The 16,742-nt window shown below is 44.6% G+C and overlaps 1 protein-coding gene across 4 annotated transcripts in view; it reads right to left on the bottom strand.

Moving 5' to 3' along the window:
- The window catches only part of LOC118369042 (syntaxin-binding protein 5-like), a 60,039-nt gene extending 44,075 nt beyond the window's left edge, over positions 1-15,964 (bottom strand). Inside the window, exons 1-2 of one of the 4 annotated variants that reach the window (XM_052496549.1) lie at positions 15,014-15,964; positions 13,817-13,914 (exon numbers count right to left, since the gene is read on the bottom strand). In XM_052496549.1, the coding sequence (XP_052352509.1) occupies positions 13,817-13,914; positions 15,014-15,151 (236 nt within the window). In that variant the 5' untranslated portion in view covers positions 15,152-15,964. The remainder of the gene's footprint in view (positions 1-13,816; positions 13,915-15,013) is intronic. The other 3 variants (XM_052496550.1, XM_052496551.1, XM_052496552.1) reach the window with 3 other exon arrangements.
- Between the last annotated feature and the right edge of the window lie 778 nt (positions 15,965-16,742).

Genomic DNA, 16,742 nt, shown 5'->3' with positions numbered 1-16,742 from the left:
AGAGTAAGGCAACCTAAAAAGAAACATTAAAATCATAGACAGAGAGCCAGTCAAAAAGATGACAGCTGGCCCAACAGGCAGACCAGTAGGAACACAAAAGCACCCTGACTGCCAGCCTCAGCCTTACTGTACCTGGCAGTGAATATGATAAGCAAATGGAAAGCAGCAGATGGCAGACACGCTCAGAGATGAGGCCTTCTATGCATGCTAGTGCTACAGTATCCAGTTAGCTTGGATCTGACAGGCACACCGAAATAACATCTGTATGTCTGAACAGGATTAACAAAGCTGTTATCAAACAACCTCTGAATGCCTTGAACAAACTAGGGTGGGGTTACATTACAGCCCAACATACTTCCATTAACCTGGCTCAACTGTGTGTGGGCATCACAATATCGTTTAATCAGAGGGCCATAACGTCACTTCATCAAATTGGCCGTGCTTATATTTGTCCTGTTTCACACAAGTCCCTGTTCAAGTGTGTGTGGTGTGAAATGGAAATGTGTTTTTTTTTTTGTTGCATATCCCACTTCCCCTGAGACACCCTTGGAGAGTGGGGTCTATTCGGGTTAAGTGCCTTGCTCAAGAGAAGATTGACGGATTTCACCTAATCGACTCAGGATTAGAGCTCTAACCAGTAAGCTATCTGCCGCCCTGATGACCAGTGGAGGAAAAAGTACCCAATTGTCATAGTTGAGTAAAAATGTAAAAAGACACCTTCATAGAAAGGTATCGCAGCCGGCCGCGACCGGAAGACCCATGGGACGGCGCACAATAGGCCCAGCATCTTCCGCGTTAGGGGAGGGTTTGGCCGGCAGGGATGACCTTGTCCCATCGCGCACTAGTGACTCCTGTGACGGGCCGGGCGCAGTGCACACTGACACGGTAGCCAGGTGTAGCGGTGCTGACACCGACACATTGGTGCGGCTGGCTTCCGGGTTAAGTGGGCATTGTGTCAAGAAGCAGTGCAGCTTGGTTGGGTTGTGTTTCGGAGGACGCACGGCTCTCGAACTTCGCCTCTCCTGAGTTCATACGGAAGTTGCAACGATGAGACAAGACTAACTACCAATTGGATACCACGAAATTGGAGGAGAAAACGGGTTCAAAATAAAATTATAAAAATGTAAAGTATAAATCATTTGAAACGGCTTATAATAAGAAGATCAGACGACACAATTTTCTTCAATTGTTTTATTTATTTATTTACGGATAGTCAGGGGCACACTACCACACGCAGACATGATTTACAAACAAAGCATTTGTGTAATGAGTAGTCCACATCAGAGGCAGTAGAGATGACCAGGGATGTTTTCTTGACAAGTGAGTGAATTGGACCACATACCTTGCTGCTAAGCATTGAAAATTACTTATGGGTGTCAGGGACAATGCATAGAGTAAAAGTGCATCATTTTATTTAGGAATGTAGTGAAGTAAAAGTAATTTAAAAAATATGAATAGTAAAGTACAGATACCTAAACAAACTACTTAAGTAGTACTTGAACATATTTTTACTTAAGTCCTTTACACCACCACAAACAAAACTGTGGAAATTCCTCATTGCTATTTTATGCAGTTATAAAAGGGATGTCATCTCAATTCTCTACACAATACTTGTCATCAAGTGAGTGGTGTTAATTCTTCCAAGTCCAAAAGCACTTCATGTTGATTGTCTAGGCCCTAGTAGGCTAAACGCTAAAGCTGGATGGATACTACACAACTTTCAAAATCCTAACATCATTGAGCCTCTCACATTAGAACAACCATCTTTCTTGACATGTTTTACTACAAGATTCTTCACCTGGTCGTGAGGATCCTCATTGCCATTCTGTCTTGCGAAAACCATGATGTGATTAGATTGTTACGTGGCTAGTCAGACATTCCCGCTTGCCATACAGAGTTGAAATACCTAGCCAACATACTACAAAAGTACAAACGCATACTAGTATTTCATCGAGTCAATACATTCTGGGTGATTCTGGCTAAAAGAAAAAAAGCTCTAACTGGCTATTGCTGATCACCTTTCTCAAAACTTGTCGTTGTGCGTTTCACACTACAAGAGCATTGCAGATTGAGTGCCGGATTTCAGGACGATTGGGCCTGCTCAAAGACGAGATCGGTAACCCTCAGATTCTGTCTTTGACCAGCTCACATTAAACGAGCGTCGGTGACAGCCGCGCGCCCCGAGTAGTCAACGACGTGGGAATTGTGTCTCCGATATCAAAAACTTGTCTGGGACGGCTAAATTGCAGCCAAAATCATGTAGTGTACACCCTGTTTATAAAGACTCCAGCTAACATAGCTGCTGCTTGTGCTGCTGACAAGAATATGTACTATTCATCACCACGCAATCAACTTATCCAATTAGTTAATGTGCTCCACTTCTCATGAAACACATTCTTGTAGCATGACATGGCACAGGATGCTGAGTCACACGTAGCACCCTGGTCCCCATGATAGCATCAGCAACACTTAACTATTCTTAGTAGACAGACCTGGATTCAACTACTATTTGATAAAATTTCAAATCTGCAATGATTGAGTTTGCCTGGCTTAATTGGATGAATAGAATAGTCCCAAAACTGTAAACCCCACACATCTGGCACTCCAGGCAGGCTAGAGCAAACACTAAAAGTTTTTTAAAGATTTCAACCAGTATTTGAACCCAGGTCTGCTCAGTGAAACAGCACTACAGAGAGAGAGAGAAGGATGCTGACTGATAAGACACTTCCTCATCGGTAAACCACAGCAGTTGGCCTTGCAACATTTCATAACAGCAAGAGGGTTCATATCAGATGACAGTCATAATTTGGTATTTATTAGGATCCCCATTAGAAGCTGCAAAAGAATCAGCTACTCTTCTTGGGGTCCACATGAAACATGACACACTGCATACTACAAAACATTATTAGTCAAGTACTGAAATACTTACATCTAAAACATCACACGTAGCCTAGAATATCTAGGTCTAATACATACGCAGTGCAAATTACAATACACATATGTCTGTCTCTTCACAGTCCCCTTTGTCAGTGAGGTGTCCTTTTATCTGTTTTTTTTACTGTTTTTATTGCTCGCTTGAGTTACCTGGGTGGCAGAGAGTTCCATGTAGTCATGGCGATATTTAATAGTGTGCAGTTCCCAGCCTCTGTTCTGCGGACTGTGAAGAGACCTCTGGTTGCAACGATAAGTGTCCGAGCTGTGTGCCAACTGCTTGGACAGTTTGGTACCTTCAACACATCAATACCTTACACAAAGACCAACAGTGATGCAGTCAATCTCTCTTCAACTTTGAGCCAGGAGACTGACATGCATGTTACTGACATCTACGTGCTGCTTGGTTCTGAACCAACTGAAATTTACCTATGTCCTTCTTTGCCACACAGCTGGGCATTAGTCCAGGTGTGACAAAACTAGGGCCTGTAGGTCTGTCTGCCCGACATATGTCAAGAAGGCATAACAACGCCCTATCGTGGCCAGACCTCTTCCCATTTTAGCAACCATTGAGTCTATATGTTCTGACCATGAAAGCTTGCTATCTAGAGTTACACCCAGCAATTCAGTCTCCTCAACTTGCTCAATAACCACATTATTCAATGATAAATCTAAAAACAAGGTATAGTATTGAGTGAGTGATTAGTCCCAAAAATAATGCTTTTAGTTTTTAGAGATATTTAGCACCAGCATATTGCTAGTTACCCATTCTAAAACTGGACTGCAGTGAATAAAGCCTGTATAAGGTCATTTGTAAAAACAGAAAACAATGGCCCTACCCGGCTACCCTGCGGTACCACACTCAAATGAATTTGCATTGAGAGGCTTCCATGAACTAAAACCCTCTGTCCCAATCATATGAACATGTCTCAAATATGTGTTCTGTTGACAAACAACAATGTGCTTCAATATAAAACAGACCGCTTACAATATAAAACACAACAGAGAACTGGCTCATCTGCCTTTTGATATTTGTGCAAGAATATCTAATGAATATTCACTCAATCCATCACCTCAGTTATACGCCTGAACACCAAGTACTTATTAGCATTGAGTACTGGAGAGGATCAGGGATTTAAAAATAAGAAACAGCAATTAACAGAGAGAAACCAGTGATTGGACTGATTTTTAAAGAATGTAACTACAAAAATATAGTTTTTGTTAGGCAATAGGTTAAATGAGCTTCCTCCAAACGACTGTATTAGTCAACCACTACTAAAGTGTTCCTATAATGGCCAAGAGCCATAGGAATACATGGATTAGATTAGTGGAAAAATCCATGAAAGAGAGATAAAAACACTGTAGTAGTAGAGACAGATCTTGTAAAAGTAGACTTTTATAGTTTGTAGACAAGTTTACATCTGGTGAGCTGTGGCTGCATTATACAACTCTGGGGCCATTGAGGGGGATCGATACTGCCACTCTCATGAAAAACGGACCAATTGCCTTCAACGGCAGTATCCCCATTAGGTCAGCCACTATTAGGACATGGAGGTGTGTGTGTTAATGATGCACGGGTTGACTCATAACCCGCAGTCCCCACGGTTTATCTGCGTGGCAAGGGTTTATAGTCATGAAATAAAGAAAAAAACAATACATTATTTTTGTGCAATTCATATACAACGAGTATACTAATGGCCTGGCACCTACTACTATACCCCGTTCAAAGGCACTTACATCTTTTGTCTTGCCTATTCACCCTCTGAATGGCACACATACACAATCCATATGTCATTAGTGCGTAGCATAAGCCTAAGCTTTTAGGGCCTAACTGTATGCTCGCCAATTATTTGCCAATTGCCGAATGCTTTTGTGAACTTGGGCAGAAAAAGTTCAAGTCAATCGACTGAGACAAAAAGGACAATGTCAGAGTTGAATTCAATAAGAGAAAGTTGCGAGTTGAAAATAACCAGAAGGGAGGGCCAGAACAGTAGACTAAAGTTTAGGAAAGACTTGGTGAAGTGGTAAAAGAGGATGGCAGCAGTGCCGTCTATATTATCTGTGATGATTGTGAGGTGCTATACAAATTCAACAGTCACAAGACGGGGACTTCAACATGGCACGTCAAAGGAACTATAGGCTAGGCCTACCTACTGCTTGGATGGGTTAAATGGAATAGCAGACAAACTGAAATCTGGAAACTGACTGTAGGTTTATAATCGCTCACATAATTTAATAATGATTAAGCAGTTCTTGCCGTAAAATAATACACCAAATGTACGTTTTGACTTTGGAACAGGAGTGGAGAAATATGATTTATTTATTTCAGCATCTTGAGAGAATGAATGCGTGGGTAGGGACCGTCTGAAAAGGAGCCATCTTTATCAGCTTAATAAAAGCTGATAGTATCTCAACCACATAAAATATGCATCCAAGCCGAACAAAAATCTTATCAGAAACATGGGTCGTTTTAACAGCTTTAAAATGTCCTTAAAAACCAGTCAAACTGATGTAATCTGGAAATTTTGCACAGAAAATCATTCCCCTGTTTTACCGATGTCAACTAGATTGAAGCATTCATTCTATTGATTTATGACATTCTGGTGTGCTAGGGTTTATTTAGTCTTCTAGGACAACAACTAATGACAGAAGAGAAGCTGCATGTTTCTAATTATAGACAAGTTGACTGACTACAAACAGCCTACCAAAATGTCTGAAATTATAGAAGAATCATAGGCTTGCTGGGCCTGCCGAGTGGCGCAGCGGTATAAGGCACTGCAGTGCTAGCTGTGGCACTAGAGATTCTGGGTTCGAGTCAAGGCTCTGTCAAAGCCGGCCGCGACCGGGAGACCCATGGGACGGCACACAATAGGCCCAGCGTTGTCCGGGTTAGGGGAGGGTTTGGCTGGCAAGGATGTTCTTGTCCCATTGCGCACTAGCGACTCCTGTGGCTGGCTGGGCGCAGTGCACGCTGACACTGTCGCCAGGTGTACGGTGTTTACTCCGACACATTGGTGAAGCTGGATTCCGGGTTAAGTGGGAATTGTGTCAAGTGCGGCTTAGGGTTGTGTTTCGGTGGCACATGGCACTCGACCTTCGCCTCTCTCGAGTCCGTACGGGAGTTGCGGGGGGGAGAACAGGGTGTCGTTCTACCACTCGTGCAGCACATCTGCAGGTGCAGGCCTTAGATTTTTACTTTGTCACATATAGTCAGGCAGTTGCGGGTGGGTGAAAAAACAGCTGACATTATTTTATTTAACTAGGCAAGTCAGTTAAGAACAAATTCTTATTTACAATGACAGCCTACCGGGGAATAGTGGCTTGAACAACAAGTTTTTACCTCGTCAGCTTGGGGATTCGATCCAGCAATCTTTTGTTTAATGGCCCAAAGCTCTAACCACTAGGCTACATGCCGCCCCATTATTAGTGTGTGTGTGTGGGTGTTCTTTAGGAAGTATAAAAGAAATAGAGCCCACACACTCATAAGCTCCACCATGTACCTTTATTAATAAACAAAGTGTTTATATCCTGCAAGGATCTTCAGCAGGTCAACTTCTTTAAGAGTTGGCTTATAACCAAACAATAACGTCCTTAAAGGACTAGGATATGATTAGTGAAGCTTAAACCAAGTTTATTCACCCATTGGGTCATACAGCTCCCTCACTAAACCACATCTCTCCACCCTTATCAGTGCCTGCCAAAAAACAGCAATACCTTATTGACATAAGTATGCAGACCCTTTTGATGTGAGAATTTAAATTGAGGTCAGGTGCATCCTGTTTCCATTGATCAACCTTGAGATGTGGGGATCAGATCTGGGGAAGATTACCTAAACATTTCTGCAGCATTGAAAGTCCCCAAGAACACAGTGGCCTCAATCATTCTTAAATGGAAGTAGTTTGGAACCACCAAGTCTCTTCCTAAAGCTAGCCCCCTGGACAAACTGAGCAATCGGGTGAGAAGGGCCTTGGTCAGGGAGATGACCAAGAACCCAATGGTCACTCTGACAAAGCTCCAGAGTTCCTCTGTGGCGATGGGAGAAACTTTCAGGACAACCATCCTTGTAGCACTCCACCAATCAGGCCTCTATAGTAGAGTGGCCAGACGGATGCCACTCCTCAGTAAAAGGCACATGAAAGCCAGCTTGGAGTTCGCTGGTCTGATGAAACCAAGATTGAACTCTTTGGACTGAATGCCAAGTGTCACGTCTATTGGAAACCTGGCACCATCCCTACAGTGAAGCATGGTGGTGGCAGCATCATGCTGTGGAGATGTTTTTCAGCGGCAGGGACTGGGAGACTAGTCAGAATCAAGGGAAAGATGAAAGGAGCAAAGTAGAGAGAGATCCTTGATGAAAACCTGCTCCAGAGCATTCAGGACCTCAGACTGGGGGGAATGTTCAGCTTCCAACAGGACAACAACCCTATGCACACAGCAAAGACAATGCAGGAGAGGCTTCGGAACAAGTCCCTGAACGTCCCTGAGTGGCCCAGCCAGAGCCCGGACTTGAACCCGACCGAACATCTCTGGAGAGACCTGAAAATAGCTGTGCAGCAACACTCTCCATCCAACCTGACAGAGCTTGAGATGATGTGCAGAGAAGAATGGGAGAAACTGCCCAAATACAGGTGTGCCAAGCTTGTTGTGTCATTTCCAAGAAGACAAGGCTGTAATCGCTGCCAAAGGTGCTTCAACAAAGTACTGAGTAAAGGGTCTGAATATTTATGTAAATGTGATATATAGGGTTTTTTTGCAATAAATTTGCAAGCATTTCTAAAAACTTGTTTCTGCTTTGTCATTATGGGGGTTGTGTTTAGATTGATGGGGGAAAAACAATTTAATCCATGTTAGAATAAGGCTGTAACGTAACAATGTTGAAAAGTTAAGGGGCCTGAATACTTCTGAATGCACTGTATATCACCCATCCCTATAGATCACTGCTATATGGTAGATCACCCATCCCTATAGGTCACTGCTATATGCTAGATGACCCATCCCTATAGATCACTGCTATATGGTAGATCACCCATCCCTATAGATCACTGCTATATGGTAGATCACCCATCCCTATATATCACTGCTCTATGCTAGATCACCCATCCCTATAGATCACTACTCTATGCTAGATCACCCATCCCTATAGATCACTGCTATATGCTAGATCACCCATCCCTATAGATCACTTCTATATGGTAGATCACTGATATATGGTAGATCACCCATCCCTATAGATCACTGCTCTATGGTCAATCACCCATCCCTATAGATCACTGCTATATGCTAGATCACCCATCCCTATAGATCACTGATAATAATAATAATATCATATTATTTAAGTAGGTAAATTAATTGGAGACATATTTTACAATAATCACCAGACCAAGAAGGAACAATGAAAAACACCTAAATTACAGAGAACGACATGATGCAAAAACAATATTCTCTGTTCTGGGAACGATATAAACTGGTGACATGCGTTTGCATGACCTTCAAAGGCATACGTTTTTTGCCTATCAACACGTGGTGGCGCTGTGTTTTCTGGGAAAAGACTGGGCGAGTTCGATTTGCATGTCTCGGTACCCCAGGCAGGCGGAGACGTCTCCTTAGGAGGACCAATGGAACGGTCAAAAACGTGCAAACCCAGTCCACCCGGCGCACTGTGCAATGCAAAACGATCCCCAGACAACACAGTGTCTTTGGCAGTAGCTTGATGTGCAATGCTCAAATGGATCGGGAACTCAAATAGCTACTCTCGTGAAAATGGCCTTCCGTAAAGTTGCTCAACAATCAGATGGCCAGGATATTGATTACATCCAACACTACCTACAAATTCTGTGAAATGTCAAACGTGAGACTGTGCCTGGTGCTGTTGGTGACGGTGAGTTGGTTACACTAGCTAGCAAGCTATATTATTTGATACCTCAAACAAGTAGGAAGATGTTGTCAAACAAGTGTCTCATTAAACACATTCCAGACACTGGTTCTTGCTACCGTGGCATAACTGTGATTTGACAGAGAAATATCAGCTAGCTATTAGATGGGACGGCAGGGTAGCCTAGATAATTGTGTAGTCTAGACCGATTTCCTAGGTTAGCTAGCCAGCTATTGTCGTTCTTTTAACTCAACGTAACGTAAACAACACTGCTAGCTAGCCAGCTAGCCCCCGAATAGCAGCACTGTAGAATTATTACACTCAACGGAACGACTTGATTAGTGTAGTGTCAACAACGCAGCTACTGCCAGCTAGCCTACTTTAGCAGTACTGTATCATTTTAGTCAATAAGATTCTTGCTACGTAAGCTTAACTTTCTGAACATTCGAGACGTGTAGTCCGCTTGTCATTCCAATTTCCTTGCATTAGCGTAGCCTTTTCTGTAGCCTGTCAACTATGTGTCTGTCTATCCCTGTTCTCTCCTCTCTGCACAGACCATACAAACGCTCCACACCGCGTGGCCGCGACCACCCTAACCTGGTGGTCCCAGCGCGTACGACCCACGTGGAGTTCCAGGTCTCTGGTAGCCTCTGGAACTGCCAATCTGCGGCCAACAAGGCAGAGTTCATCTCAGCCTATGCCTCCCTCCAGTCCCTTGACTTCTTGGCACTGACGGAAACATGGATCACCACAGATAACACTGCTACTGCTGCTCTCTCCTCGTCCGCCCACGTGTTCTCGCACACCCCGAGAGCTTCTGGTCAGCGGGGTGGTGGCACCGGGATCCTCATCTCTCCCAAGTGGTCTTTCTCTCTTTCTCCCCTTACCCATCTGTCTATTGCCTCCTTTGAATTCCATGCTGTCACAGTTACCAGCCCTTTCAAGCTTAACATCCTTATCATTTATCGCCCTCCAGGTTCCCTCGGAGAGTTCATCAATGAGCTTGATGCCTTGATAAGCTCCTTTCCTGAGGACGGCTCACCTCTCACAGTTCTGGGCGACTTTAACCTCCCCACGTCTACCTTTGACTCATTCCTCTCTGCCTCCTTCTTTCCACTCCTCTCCTCTTTTGACCTCACCCTCTCACCTTCCCCCTACTCACAAGGCAGGCAATACGCTTGACCTCATCTTTACTAGATGCTGTTCTTCCACTAACCTCATTGCAACTCCCCTCCAAGTCTCCGACCACTACCTTGTATCCTTTTCCCTCTCGCTCTCATCCAACACTTCCCACACTGCCCCTACTCGGATGGTATCGCGCCGTCCCAACCTTCGCTCTCTCTCCCCGCTACTCTCTCCTCTTCCATCCTATCTTCTCTTCCCTCTGCTCAAACTTTCTCCAACCTATCTCCTGATTCTGCCTCCTCAACCCTCCTCTCCTCCCTTACTGCATCCTTTGACTCCCTATGTCCCCTATCCTCCAGGCCGGCTCGGTCCTCCCCTCCCGCTCCGTGGCTCGACGACTCATTGCGAGCTCACAGAACAGGGCTCCGGGCAGCCGAGCGGAAATGGAGGAAAACTCGCCTCCCTGCGGACCTGGCATCCTTTCACTCCCTCCTCTCTACATTTTCCTCCTCTGTCTCTGCTGCTAAAGCCACTTTCTACCATTCTAAATTCCAAGCATCTGCCTCTAACCCTAGGAAGCTCTTTGCCACCTTCTCCTCCCTCCTGAATCCTCCCTCCCCCCTCCCTCCTCCCTCTCTGCAGATGACTTCGTCAACCATTTTGAAAAGAAGGTCGATGACATCCGATCCTCGTTTGCTAAGTCAAACGACACCGCTGGTTCTGCTCACACTGCCCTACCCTATGCTCTGACCTCTTTCTCCCCTCTCTCTCCAGATGAAATCTCGCGTCTTGTGACGGCCGGCCGCCCAACAACCTGCCCGCTTGACCCTATCCCCTCCTCTCTTCTCCAGACCATTTCCGGAGACCTTCTCCCTTACCTCACCTCGCTCATCAACTCATCCCTGACCGCTGGCTACGTCCCTCCCGTCTTCAAGAGAGCGAGAGTTGCACCCCTTCTGAAAAAACCTACACTCGATCCCTCCGATGTCAACAACTACAGACCAGTATCCCTTCTCTCTTTTCTCTCCAAAACTCTTGAGCGTGCCGTCCTTGGCCAGCTCTACCGCTATCTCTCTCAGAATGACCTTCTTGATCCAAATCAGTCAGGTTTCAAGACTAGTCATTCAACTGAGACTGCTCTTCTCTGTATCACGGAGGCGCTCCGCACTGCTAAAGCTAACTCTCTCTCCTCTGCTCTCATCCTTCTAGACCTATCGGCTGCCTTCGATACTGTGAACCATCAGATCCTCCTCTCCACCCTCTCCGAGTTGGGCATCTCCGGCGCGGCCCACGCTTGGATTGCGTCCTACCTGACAGGTCGCTCCTACCAGGTGGCGTGGCGAGAATCTGTCTCCTCACCACGCGCTCTCACCACTGGTGTCCCCCAGGGCTCTGTTCTAGGCCCTCTCTTATTCTCGCTATACACCAAGTCACTTGGCTCTGTCATAACCTCACATGGTCTCTCCTATCATTGCTATGCAGACGACACACAATTAATCTTCTCCTTTCCCCTTCTGATGACCAGGTGGCGAATCGCATCTCTGCATGTCTGGCAGACATATCAGTGTGGATGACGGATCACCACCTCAAGCTGAACCTCAGCAAGACGGAGCTCCTCTTCCTCCCGGGAAGGACTGCCCGTTCCATGATCTCGCCATCACGGTTGACAACTCCATTGTGTCCTCCTCCCAGAGCGCTAAGAACCTTGGCGTGATCCTGGACAACACCCTGACGTTCTCAACTAACATCAAGGCGGTGTCCCGTTCCTGTAGGTTCATGCTCTACAACATCCGCAGAGTACGACCCTGCCTCACACAGGAAGCGGCGCAGGTCCTAATCCAGGCACTTGTCATCTCCCGTCTTGATTACTGCAACTCGCTGTTGGCTGGGCTCCCTGCCTGTGCCATTAAACCCCTACAACTCATCCAGAACGCCGCAGCCCGTCTGGTGTTCAACCTTCCCAAGTTCTCTCACGTCACCCCGCTCCTCCGCTCTCTCCACTGGCTTCCAGTTGAAGCTCGCATCCGCTACAAGACCATGGTGCTCGCCTACGGAGCTGTGAGGGGAACGGCACCTCAGTACCTCCAGGCTCTGATCAGGCCCTACACCCAAACAAGGGCACTGCGTTCATCCACCTCTGGCCTGCTCGCCTCCCTACCACTGAGGAAGTACAGTTCCCGCTCAGCCCAGTCAAAACTGTTCGCTGCTCTGGCCCCCAATGGTGGAACAAACTCCCTCACGACGCCAGGACAGCGGAGTCAATCACCACCTTCCGGAGACACCTGAAACCCCACCTCTTCAAGGAATACCTAGGATAGGGTAAGTAAGGGTAAGTAATCCTTCTCACCCCCCAACAAGATTTAGATGCAAGTGGCTGTTCCACTGGTTGTCATAAGGTGTATGCACCAATTTGTAAGTCGCTCTGGATAAGAGCGTCTGCTAAATGACTTAAATGTAATGTAAATGTAAATGTAGTGGTTAGAGTGTTGGACTGACTAGTAACCGGAAGGTTGCAAGTTCAAACCCCCGAGCTGACATGGAACTAATCTGTCGTTCTGCCCCTGAACAGGCAGTTAACCCACTAGGGGTTCATTGGCCGTCATTGAAAATAAGATTTTGTTCTTAACTGACTTGCCTGGTTAAATAAAGGTAAAATAAAAAAAGATAGCTATCCCCCAAGCTATGCTAACCAGCTGCAGATAGCTATCGCCCTCAAGCTATGCTAACTACCAGCTTAAAGCTTGGCTAAACACAAGGTCAGCGCTGGTCAACTTACCAGGATTCAAATGTAGCTTACAGACACTGTGTGTACAAAACATTTGGAAAACCTTCCTAAATGTTGAGTTGCACCCCCTTGTGCCCTCAGAATAGCCTCAATTTGTCAGGGCATGGACTCTACAAGGTGTTGAAAGTGTTCCACAGGGATCCTGGCCAATGTTGACTCCAATGCTTCCCACAGTTGTGTCAAGTTGGCTGGATGTCCTTTGGTTAGAGGACCATTATTGATACACACAGGAAACTGTTGAGTGTGAAAAACCCAGCAGCGCTGCAGTTCTTGACACAATCATACCGGTGCGTCTGACACCTACTACCATACCACGTTCAAAGGCACTTTAATCTTTTGTCTTGCCCCTTTCACCCTCTGAATGACACACATGCACAATCGATGTCTCAAGGCTTAAAAATTCTTCTTTCTCCTGTCCCCTCCCCTTCATCTACACTGATTGAAGAGGATTTAACAAGTGACATCAATAAGGGATCATAGACTGAACAAGTGAATCCAGGTGAAAGCTATGTCATGGAAAGAGCAGGTGGTCTTAATGTTGTGTATAATAGAATAATATGCAATTTAGTAGAAGCTTTTATCCAAAGCGACAGAGTCATGCCTGCATTTTTAGTATAGTGACCCTGGGAAAATAACCCACAATACTTGTGTTGTAAGCGCCATGCCCTACCAACTGAGCTATACAACCTGCTAATGTATAGCTATACAACTGAGCTATATATTTGTATTTGATAACATAAACTTGCTTCACCACGGCTCTGGTCAAAAGTAATACACTATATAGGGAATAGGGTGCCATTTGGGACACAACCCGACTCTGCTGCTCAGACATACAGATAGTAATAGTGTTTGATCCTCTATAACCCCAGTTTCCTCCATTAACTGTATATGATGATCTTCATAGAAGCCAATATAAGGTCATATCAACTCTACCAACATAGAATCTCCATTGAGCATGCTTTTAAGTCAAGGACTAAACAAAGACTTACGCCATTGTCTGGGAAATTGGTCCTAAAGCAATCATCTGTATTGTTTTGGGCACTGCACTGGGACTGTCAATATTGGTAGTTTAGTTTCCTTCCTATTAAAAGAAAAAAGGATACAGTCTCACAGCTCCGCTCTGAGTCCCGATGGCCAGAATTTTTTGCACAGGGTCAAAGGCCATGGAGGAGGGCTGGTAGGGAAAGCCATGGCGCACAGTCTGGAGGAGAGAAGAACACAATCTGCATTAGCTAGCTGCTAGATTACATCCAGATGCACTATTTTACAGACAGTTAAGTACGGTTATGTCATCTCATGTTTTATATAACCAGGAAACTGTCCAACATTGAGAGGCATTAATCTTCATTTAAATACCAACGATTTATGCTCAGTTTAAATCAATATCTAGCCGAGTGTGTCGCTTTTTCTCAGAACCAAAAAAGCCAAAGATTTCTAGTACGGTAGCTATCTTGACAACAAGTTATGTTCTTTCACTGTCAGATCACTGGACAGCTGCTGTAGTTTGTTAGCTAGCTAGCCAATGTCTGGATGACCTAGCTATCTATTTATAATCCAGAGAAACTGGATTATTCAGATTTAATTTATGGCTGGCTGTTGTGGACACTAATAGTCACTAGCCTGGGGGTGGGTATAATTTGTGGAACTTTCCAACAGGAATCTGTTCCAAAAACTTCGTAAATAACAAGGTTTCCAACAAACAACGCGTACAAAGTTGTATTGCGGTCGAATAAGATACCGGTTAGGGAGTGGGCTATTTCATTGTGTTTAACTCACCACGTTTATTCCTAAAAATGTCTGTCCTCACTCTGGTAGCCTATGGACAAACATTAAGAATAAACTGCGTGGTGAGTTGATGCCTATTCGTTAGCAAGGTTAATTAGTCGTGCTACATTATATGCGTTATTTGTTGGCAACGAAGTTTTTGGAACATATTCCTGTTAGAACGTTCCACAAATTATACCCACCCCCAGCCTGGGTCATTTAGCTAACTAGTTAGGCAGCTATGAAGCTATGGCAAATGGCAATATCAGAAACGGGGACCGTGGGAGGCAGTCAGTTGATTAGCAATACATTCCTCTGCAGGTTTGACAACTAGCAACACTAGTAGCTAACTGGATGGCTACCCCCTAGCTACGAGATCCACACCAATGCAATATCAGCATAGACACAAAAATACAAACTACTATTGCCACACAGAAAACTGACTAGCCGACGTCGACGTTTTAGAAATCACGCGCTGTTATCTTCAATGATTCCCAGCAAAACAATCGTCGCCGGCTTAGTTGATCGTAGCCCACCTTGCAGAGCTGGAAATGCTCCGATTGTAGCGTCTCTTGGATCACATCGTTTTGATTAGTTCCTGGTTGTGGAGATGCAGTGCCAGAGGAAGAAGCAGTCAAGCCGTCCAGCACTTTTCTGATATTGAACTTCTTCATTTTCCACCAATACAGACGAGGACAAAACACAAAAAATTGATCAACGAAGCCACCATAAATGTTATATAGCGGTAACAGTTACCTAGATAACGTAAACTGCTCTTAAGACGCACACTTGGCTAATATCTTGTTTTGATAATATCGCATGTTACGGACGGTGTAGTCACCGCACTTTCCATAGCATAATTCACAAGTACACAGTTTATGAACATTAATGCATTGTCGAAAATATTTGTTTTATCCATCGATACAATATCCAGTCGGAGTCGATCGTAGGCTCTCCTGACGACAGCCACTATCAGCTAGCCAGCCCAGCTAACACGGAAACGCAGTGAACCGCAGTGACGAGTCTGCGCGGTAGAGGCAGCAACACGGATGTAAGTTACACATTGGAGCCAGTAAAGTACAAATCTAAATAAATCTGTATTTTTGGAAACCTATTTTGGAAAACAAATTACGAATCACTGAATAAGAGAGTAACATTCGTCAATTGTGTTATCCATCGAGCTTACTAGACAAAGTCACAAACCAAGCGCTCATTCACAGACAGTACATTATGAAGATAGGCTAAAACTGATTCACAGACAGTACAGTATGAAGATAGGCTCAAACTGAAATACTTATAGGCGCTGTCATGGCGACGTTGGATAAGTAGGCTCATGAGTACAAACACGTCATCGGGTCTAACGGTCGTCTCGCGCCGAACTACGCGTGTGCTGGCCGTCAAATCAAAGGCACACCTTCGATATAAAGTTGTTTTTGACGAAAATTGGTTGGTCACCTTTAGGAGGTTGGAGTAATAACATGTTCAACTACTTGACATTGTTTTGAATCTAGATTGAGCCTTTATGTTTCGAGAAAACAACTACGGAAGAATGTTTCATTTCTCTCAAACCCCCAAAAACGGCCAAGTCTGTTTGGTCTGTTTCGCGTTCCCGGAAGTCTTGCAATGTTGCAACTCTGGGTTTAGAAACTCTGTGGCTCATCATTAAAAGTATCACAACATCGCATATGTATACCATTGGCGTACGACGGACCAGTTATACCATAAGTAAAGTGACAAATTCAGACATGGTTTTCTTGTCATGGTCCTTAGTTTATAAGTATAATTTTCTCCACACAGATATTATATATGGAAAAGTCGGGCCATATTGTAAGTCGCTCTGGATAAGAGCGTCTGCTAAATGACTTAAATGTAAATGTAAATATTGTATAAAAATACTGCCTTGATTTTAGAATATATCCTATTGGTGAGCCAACTTGTAAATTCAGAGGGTCTTTTAGTTCATTTTAAGGAATTATTATCACTTTACAAGGTCCCTGTAACACCTAAATATTTTACAATTGTTTTAGATGCCATTCCCTCAGGTGTTTCTTCATTATTCAGGAACTTGTCAAGACCTGACCCTCAGGACATACCGACGATTACCCCTGTTGACACATCAGTAGAAAGATTTGTTTTTCTTTTAGCAACAACAGTAGGGCTCTACAAGCCTTGTTTCAACAGGATGTTGGATCTATACCTTATGTCATGCCTTATTGAAATGGTTTTATTGATAATATGTGTTGGGAAAAAGTTTGGATGTACCTA

Source organism: Oncorhynchus keta, chromosome 35, assembly GCF_023373465.1.
Source record: "Oncorhynchus keta strain PuntledgeMale-10-30-2019 chromosome 35, Oket_V2, whole genome shotgun sequence".
NCBI classification, from domain to species: domain Eukaryota; kingdom Metazoa; phylum Chordata; class Actinopteri; order Salmoniformes; family Salmonidae; genus Oncorhynchus; species Oncorhynchus keta.
The sequence above is the reverse complement of the archived record's forward strand: the minus strand, read 5'-3'. Positions and strand labels throughout refer to the sequence as shown.